We start from the raw sequence: 8,427 nt of genomic DNA, 5'->3' as shown, positions 1-8,427 counted from the left end.
GCCCAGGTCTGGGCCCTGGAACCCCGGGCCCATCCACTCCAATCTTTCTGCTAGTGAGTGAAGATGACGGCTCAGCCAGGCCACAGGTCCTTAGTGGCTCCTTTCAGTCCTCAGGACAAAGCTGAGCTCCTAGGCCCCTCCTAGCCCCACCTCCTTCTTGCTCTAAGACTCTGTCACATGGACCACTATCTATTCCCCATCCCCAGGTTTTGCATTATTGTTCCCGTGCAGGGATATCTTCCTTTCTTTCTCTACCCATGAAATCTGATCTGCCTCCTTGGAGAGGCCTCCCCAGACCCCAACCCTGGGCTGTTTCCTCATAAGGTCTGAGAGGTCCCTGGTGGCTGAAGCCCCCACAGCCCCCTTGGGAATATTTATGGAATGAAAGAAGAGGGTTTGGAACTGACCCTCACGGTCCTCTGTGTCCCTCATTCAGGTCCCCAGGACAGCCAGCCACCCCTTACATCGGCCTCAAAGTCTGTTACCCCCCCGCTCTGCACCCCACTGGAGTCCCACAGCTTCGAGGCTCACCCCACCCATCTTACAGCACAGACTAAGTCCCCTTGGACAGGTACTCATCCTGCCCTCAGGCCCAGACAGTGAATTCAGCCCTCACTCAAACAGCCTGGTGGAAGGGCAGCAAAAGGGTGCACTGGCTCCATTTCCGAGAAGAGCCACCCTGTGTGACTCAGGACCAGCAGCGGTGGGGACGGGGTGGTGTCATCAGCAGCTCAGACTCAGCCAGGGCCCAAGTGACCAAGTGGCCACAGGCAGAACTCTCCTGTGGCTGTTTAGTTGCTCAGTGGTGTCCAAGTCTTTGCAACCTCTTGAATTGTAGCCTGTCAGGCTCCTCTGTCCGTGGGATTTTCCAGCCCAGAATGCTGGAGTGGGTTGCCATTTCCTTCTCCAGGAGATCTTCCTGACCCAGGGATCAAACTCGCATCTCCTGCATTAGCAGGCACTGGCAAGTGGATTCTTTACCACTGAGCCGCGAGGGAAGCCCAGAACTCTCTTCCCCCAGGCCAACAGAAGACCCTGCCTCACCCTGGTGCCACTCCCAAGTTACTGCTCACTGGTGGTCAGTACAACAGCTCACCCTCCCTTCTGCTTGCCAGGTATAGGTCTAAGCACCCACTATCTAGGAGCTCACTTAGTTCTCTAAACATCCTATGAGGTCTGCGCTACTGTTCTTCCCATTTTACATTTGAGAAGACTGAGCCACAGAAAGACTATGCAGCTTTCCTAAGGTCAAGAAAAGGAGCCAAGATGTGCACGCAGGCAGTATGGCTCCAGGGCTTCCCTGGTAGACCAGACTGTAAAGAATCTGCCTGAAATGCAGGAGACCCAGGTGCAATCCCTGGGTCCGGAAGATCTCCTGGAGGAGGAAACAGCAACCCATGCCAGTATTCTTGCCTGGAGAATTCCATGGACAGATGAGCCTGGTGGGCTACAGTCCATGGGCTCACAAAGAGTCGGGCATGACTGAGCGACTAACACTACTAGCGTGGTTCCAGAGGCTTTTCTGGTGGCTCAGCGGTAAAGAATCCACCTGCTAATGCAGGGAATGCGGGTTCAATCCCTGGATCGGGAAGATCCCCTGGAGGAGGAAAGAGCAATGCACTCCAGTATTCCTGCCTCGGAAATCCCTTGCCTGGCAGGCTTCAGTCCATGGAGGGTTCTTGTTGAACTGAGCAATTGAACAACAATAACAAGTATGGCTCTCGAGTCCCAACGTTTGGGAAGCAGGGAACCAGGACCTCTGCCAGACTCCCAGCTGCTGGCCTCAGCCACCACCCCACCGTGGGGCCTGGGATCAGTCTCTGTTCTCCAGACTCAGTTTCCATCTGCAGGAGGATGGGGACTGCACTAGCCCCGCCCATCTCAGGCTTTGCTTAGGAAAGATGGGAGACTGAGCTGGAGGCAGAGGGGACGGCAGCTTGGGAACTTTTGGGGTGCTTGGGCCTCCCCACCTCACTGGGCTGACACCTACCCTCAGCCCTTCTCTGGGATTACCAACCCTGCCCTGGGGCTCAGGGGCCCCCAGTAGTGTGAAGAGGGGCTAGTTCTGTGGGCACTGCCTCCAGGGCCTCCCTCTAACCCTCCTCAGGGGCCCGGTCTTCAAAGGCAGCCGGAACCCCAGCCTCTCAGGCCCCAAGTCCTTGTCAGCAACCCCCACCCCACCCCCAGGGCCCTCTCCCTGTTCCCACTTCCTTATTTGGGTTTATCACACTGGAAGGAAAAGGAGAAACTTTTCCCTTCAAGCTGGCCTGGGGGGAGGGGTCTGCCCTAGTCCCAGGGGCGCCGGGAGACCCTCTAGGGCACACCTGTTACCTCGGGCCACGCCCCCAGCCCCTCCCCTAGCTCTCACGCCTACCCGCCCCACCCAGCCGGAAAGGAGCCGGGAGTCTTCCAGGCCTCCGGCCTGGCTGGGAAGGAGCAGCTAGGAAGCTCAGGCCGGCGAGGAGGGGCCCAGGGGGCAGGGGAAGGGGCGCTGTGGAAACGAGCGTGAGGGGCAGGACCCGTCGCCGAGCCGCAGGTGGGAGCGGGGCCTCGGGGATGCAGCAGGGGCAGGTCAGATAAAAGGGGGCCAGGATTTATTGGGGTTCAAAGTCCCAGTGCTAAGGAGTGGTGAGCAAAGTTCCCCCGACGTGGAGGAACTTGGGGGGCAAAGTCTCCATGTGGGGTGACTTGGTACTCCCACCAGAGCGGGGAGCTGGGCTGGGATCTAGAAGCAAGGCAAAGGGGTGCCAGCCAGAACAGGGTGAAAAAGTGATGAATGGAGAAGAATGTTCAAAATAGGGTACGAGGAAGAGCAGGGTCCCAGAGGCACCCAGTCAGAATGGGGATACGCTAAGCCAGAGTGGGGGCCATGGTTCTTGAGCCAGACCGTCCAGTGCCGGGCAGGGGTCTGGTGACCAGGCCAGGGTTGGAGGAACGAAAATTAGACGGGCAGGGAGAAGTGAGAAGGACGAGTAAAAAAGCAGGGGCTAGGATTTATTGGGGTTCGAAATCTCCGAGCCAAGGAATAAATGTCAAATTTTCCGCAGATGAGGGGCTGGACTGGCGGGTGGGGGACAAAGTCTTCCTTACGGGGACGATTGGGGACTCAAGTTTCCGGAGCGCAGCCAGGCTGGGATGGGGGTGGCGCGGTGATCAGGCCAGTCTGGGCCGGGGGTCCCCGGCGTCTGGCGGAGCAGGAGTGACGGAGTCCCCGGATCTGGGCGGAGCAGGGAGCCCCTGCACTCACCTCGTCCCATTTGATGAACTTACTCCCGCGCCGCAGGGTCTCCACGACGGTGGGCGGCTCTAGCTGCAGCGCGTGGACGCCGGGCCTGGCGCCCGCCATAGCCGGGCCGGGGGCGGGTCGGGGACCCACGGAGCCCCGACGGGGACCCGACGGCGCCGCTGTTCCCTCCGCGCGCTCCCGCACGGCCCGCTCCGGCCCGGCGGCGTCTGCGCCCGCCCGCCAGCCAGTCTGTCCCGGACAGACCAGAGAATCGGCGGGGCCCGGCCGGGGCGGGCGGGGCGGGGCCGCAGCGGGACCGCCCCCTCCCACAGCGTCCGGCCGGCCCGCCTCGCGTCGGCTCCCCCTGGCGGCCGGGGCGGCGACTGCAGCCAGAGGAGGGATGGGACCCGGGGCGCGCCTAGACTGAGGCGCTTCGCTGGGGAAACTCAGCTGAACAGGTTCGGGGTGGAGGGAGGGTGCTTAGGGATCGGGGTGCAGCTAGGTGGACTGGGTGTAGAGGGCGCTGCTGAAGACCGGCCCTGGGGTTAGCCCACTGTTTCTGAGGAGCAGGGGCGGGGGTATTACCAGAGAGCAATACTTGGGCCTGAGGGAGAAGAGACCTGCCTTCTACCCCACTCCTGCAGCATTTAGCTGAGTGCTGGAAAAGCCACTCCCACCCCCGCCTCTGCCCTCACATCGCCTCACCCCTTCCAGCAGCAGCTCGGCCCCCCTCCCCGAGAGCAATTAGCAAGCTAATGGGTCTCCCGCCGCAGGCGCCCTCCCCCCGTCCCTAGCCCGGGGAGGCCCGGCGCCTGCCGCCTCCTTTGAGGACCCAAGCACCCTGGCTTTGTAGAGCGAGCCCTGGAACAGCGCCCTTCTTGTTCCGCAGAACCCACTCCCCCCACCCCGCCCCAGCTCAGCCTGGAACCTGTCCCTGTGGGGCTCCCGACTGCAAACTGAGAAGGGGACAGCTGGTCGTTTTGCTTGGAGGGGTCAGAAGCCTCCTGGGTGTCCATGAACTAGGAGGGTTGAGGAGGGGCTCTGCCACGCCTGGCCCACAGCAGGTGCCCTGAAATCTGCAGCGTGCCAGGGACCTGAGCTGGAAGGCGCATGGGCACTGAGAAGGGTGGGGCTGCAGCCCCTCCCGCAGGGCTTGGCTGGGGGGGCTCCTGCCTGGGGGCCCCTGTGGGAGCCCCCCCAATACAGAGGCAGTAGCAGCAGCAGGTTTAAAGTAGAACTCATCCAGAGGGGCCAGCCAAGTCACCTAGAAACCCAGAAAGAGACGGAGCTGTTTCTGGGGGAGGAGGGGTCAGTCAAGGAGGAGGCAGCCCTACAGGCTGCCTTTGCCCCAGGCTCTCAGACCCCCAAGGGGAACCCTGCCTGGCACCAGCCATCCTCAAAATCCCCACCATGTTGGGCACCAACTCTAACCTAACAGATCTCCTAGCTTTTGGCCAAGGCCCTGTGGGTGTGATTATTATCTCTACTTGAGGCCCAGAGAGGGGAAAGGACTCGCCCAAGGACACTGGTGGCTCAGAGGTTAAAGCATCTGCCTCCAATGCAGGAGACCTGGGTTCGATCCCTGGGTCAGGAAGATCCCCTGGAGAAGGAAATGGTAACCCACTCTAGTATTCTTGCCTGGAGAATCCCATGGATGGAGAAGCCTGATAGGCTACAGTCCACAGGGTCACAAAGAGTCGGACACGACTGAGCGACTTCACCTTCAAGGTCACGCAGCTTGGTAGGAGGATTGCAGCCCTCTGTCTTGAAGGCCAGCTTCTGTTCTGTCCTGTCTTTACTCCTTGCCCTTGAAGAGACTGAAGATCCTTGTCCTCTCTCATCAGAGCAACAGAGCCATACCCCTCAGAGACTCAGGGACCACGAGGTCTCGCTGGGTAGCCATGCAGGGTAGAGATGGGCCTCTGCTTCCCCTAGCTTGGGTGCAGGTCTACCGGCCGAACCCAGTCTTTGTACTTCCGTCACTTTGTCCAGAAGTTGGAGGTTGTCAGAGGATGAAATAGGCAAATGGGTATGAGATGACCCCTGGGTACTGGATATCTAAGACAGTTGGATATCTAAGGAAAGGACAGCAGGTTGTGGAGATGCCAGGGAGGAGGGTGGAAAGGACATGGGTCAGCTCTGGGCCAGGAGGCCTGCCAGCCAGTGCCAGGGCCAGCAGGGCCTGGCGCCGTGGCCTGAGCTTAGGGGTAGAAGCTCTAGGCGGCAGCTTCTTGAAAAACAAGATGGGAGCCTGTTTCCTGGGCCTGAGGCCCTCCCCACCCACCGCGTCTCTGGAGGCCAGGGCAACCCCCATTAGAGGGCTCCATCCTCCTTGCACACTTTCTTCCTGCCTTAGTAATGGTAATAGGGTTTCTCGGCAAGCCGTAATGGTGGAAGGAACGCAGTCTTTCCGGCCTCTACCCTTGATTAAGGGAGCGGTCTCAGCCACGGGACCCTCCCTAGGGCCTCTGCTTTAGGAAGTGCTGAAAGCAGCCTCAGCTGCTCTCTGGGGGAGAGGGGCCAGGACCCCAGGAGAGGTGGGGCTGGGGAGGCTACAGCCTGGGGCTGGAAGGATGAAGAGCAGCACAGGGACAGGTTCAGACAGGAAACTAAGGGCTGGGATATGGTCTTGGAGCACCGACCTCAGCTGCAAATCACCAGAAGTCAGCGGAATCAGCCCCTTTGAAGAGGCTCAGGGTAGGTACGTGACTGGCCCAGGGCCTCTCAGCCTAGGGCAGAAGTAGGATTTGGACCCAGTTATTCCACTCCAAGATTTTGTGCTAGGCAGTCAAGCCTCCAAGGCAGCTGCAGGCCATCATGGCTGTCTACGCTAACATAGAGTAGGTGGCCATGGGGAGGGATTGGACAGATAGGGGAGTCAGCCTGAGGAATCTGGGAGTGTCCTGGAGGTGGCACAGAAGATAGACAGAGGGATTCAGGAAGAGCGTCCCTGGCTCTGTCTTCCCTGTTCAGCCTAGAGACCCCTCAGGGGACACCATGAAATTTGGAAATGACAGGAGGCCTTCCCACCAGCCTTGAGGGAAAGAGAGACAGGAAGATCACTGCTCAGGGTCATAGCATCTGGAGGGACAGAGCTGGGACTGGTCCCCAAGCCTTCATCACCTATAGGTTTCATTCTCACAGCGAACTATAATATAGCCTCCCTCTTTACTGCAAGCCTCCCCTGCCCCCACCATCCCCAGGCCTGAATCAGTGCTCCAGTTTAAAAAGAGCAAACCCACCCCTGTGGGGTGAGGTGGGGCATGGTGGGGAATTTGGATTTGGTAAATTGCTTCTCCCATCAGGCCAAGCTCAGAGTCAGAAGCCAGGCTGGGGATGGGACTCTCTTAGATAGGGTGGGTCCTGCCTAAACCACAGAAGGGTCAGCCCTTCCCTGGCCCCTGAGGCTGGCTGAAGAGAGACTAAGGCCCGAGGGGAGCTGGGGAGGGAGAAGATATCAGCCCATCGCTGAGCCACCTGAGTCATGTGCCCCCTGCTCAGGCCTTTCAGGGAGAAGCCCACCTGGCATGAATCCCACCACCACCATCACCACACACACCATTCTCAGCCACTGCCTCCTCCTTGTCTGTACTCTCCAACCTCAAGGTCAGCCTAAAGTCCTGGGTTTCACTGTGTGTGCAGCATCACGCCAGCTGTATGAACCTGGGCCAGTGTCAACCTCTGTCTGAACCCCATCTGCTGCAGAGGGTGTCTCTGGCATCCAGAGGGGCTGGGACTTAGTGTCTCTAGGACCTGGAGACTCTGCTTGGGACTGCAGAGGGTGAGCCTGTCCTCTGTGGTCTGTGGAAGCATCTGAAACGGAGTTGCACAACCTTGTGTGGCAGTAGGAGCAGTGACTTTGTGTCAGGGGGCCTGCGTAGACAAGCTGAGCTCCATTGCTATCTGGGTGTGTGACTTAACCTCTGTGGTGCAATCACTGAAACTTCCACGTCCTTTCCTATTTAATCTTTGCCACAACCTTCGGAGGAAATGGAGGCACACAGGAAGCCTTTCATTCGGTCATTTGTTCAACCAATTAAACACCGACTATGAGTCTGACCTAGGTGCTGAGAGTTCAGCAAGTCAGTTAATTTGCCAGATCCATGTGGTTTGAAGCTGAGCGGGCCCACTCAATCATGGGTATCAGCAGTAAACAAGGGCCAGACAGGTCTCAGCCTCACAGCGCTCATAGTTGAGAAGTGCGAGACGGACAATGAACCAGTGACTGAGAGACACTATTTAAAAATATAAAAAATCAAACTGGCTGCGGGAACAAGGCACAGGGTCTGCTTAAGAGAGGTGGGCCCGGTAAGGCCCTTGTGAGATCTGAAGGACAGAGGAAGCCGTAGGGCTGGGAATCTACCGGAGAGCTTGAGGTTCCCTCACGCTGGAACCGACTATGTGGAACTCGTATTAGGGTCAGCAGTTATTATTATCTTTATTATTCTGAGTACTGGCTCCTCCACTTACCAGTTCTTTAAGCCTCAGTTTGCACACACGAGATTGCGGAGTGCGGAGGACCGCGCCCTGTGGAGACCAGCCCTACGAGGGCGCTCCAGACAAGTTTTCCCCGCCCGGGCTCCGCTGTGGGGGAGGGGCAGCCATGCGGGGCAGGACTCTGTGAACTACATTTCCCACAATCCCATCCTCAACCGCCATCTTGGCCGGTGGGCGGTGGCTGCCTGGGGTCTGGCCCTTCAGGCCGCTCGGCCGTCTCAGCTCACCCACAACCTAGGCCTCCATCATGGGGTGCGCGGAACCCCAAGGAGGGGGGCGTCCAGTGACCTGGGCAGCGCCTGTCCGTCTTCTCCATCCCTCCACCCCCGGGAGCCCGGTCCACGTGTCTGTCAGCGCGAAGACGCCTCTTGTCCCCCCTCTGGCCGAGGGCCGGAGGACCCAGAAGGGAGGCGAGTGGCGCTCCCAGGTCTCCTCCTCGGACCTCTGTCCTGTATACAGTGCCCATTCCCCTCCATTCTCAGGCGGCCCCTATTTTTGCTCCAATGAGGACAGAATACTAGGTTCCCCATTGGAGAGTAAATCCTCGCACCGGGCGCTTAGAACGCCTAAGTGTAGGGCAGGAAGGTTAAAGGGAGAGGGGACAGCTAGGCCCAAACCTCTGAGGACTAGATCCTCCCCTAACCCCTGTCCGGGGGCGGGGTAGGGGTGAGGGGCAAGCTACAGGACTGGCCCTTTAAGGGGGT

General features: G+C 59.1%; 2 protein-coding genes across 3 annotated transcripts in view; one reads left to right on the top strand and one right to left on the bottom strand.

Annotated features, from left to right (window-relative positions):
* The window catches only part of PLCB3 (phospholipase C, beta 3 (phosphatidylinositol-specific)), a 16,452-nt gene extending 13,054 nt beyond the window's left edge, over positions 1-3,398 (bottom strand). The window contains exon 1 of one of the 2 annotated variants that reach the window (XM_010837990.1): positions 3,248-3,398. In XM_010837990.1, coding sequence (XP_010836292.1) covers positions 3,248-3,346 — 99 coding nt within the window. In that variant the 5' untranslated portion in view covers positions 3,347-3,398. The remainder of the gene's footprint in view (positions 1-3,247) is intronic. The other variant, XM_010837989.1, reaches the window with a different exon arrangement.
* Positions 3,399-6,043: 2,645 nt separating this feature from the next.
* PPP1R14B (protein phosphatase 1, regulatory (inhibitor) subunit 14B) overlaps positions 6,044-8,427 on the top strand; it is a 4,786-nt gene continuing 2,402 nt past the window's right edge. The window contains exons 1-2 of the mRNA XM_010838091.1: positions 6,044-6,066; positions 7,715-7,812. Coding sequence (XP_010836393.1) covers positions 6,044-6,066; positions 7,715-7,812 — 121 coding nt within the window. The remainder of the gene's footprint in view (positions 6,067-7,714; positions 7,813-8,427) is intronic.

Source organism: Bison bison, unplaced genomic scaffold (genome assembly GCF_000754665.1).
Source record: "Bison bison bison isolate TAMUID 2011002044 unplaced genomic scaffold, Bison_UMD1.0 scf7180017864089, whole genome shotgun sequence".
NCBI classification, from domain to species: Eukaryota; Metazoa; Chordata; class Mammalia; order Artiodactyla; family Bovidae; genus Bison; species Bison bison.
This window is presented reverse-complemented; position numbering and strand designations above follow the sequence as displayed.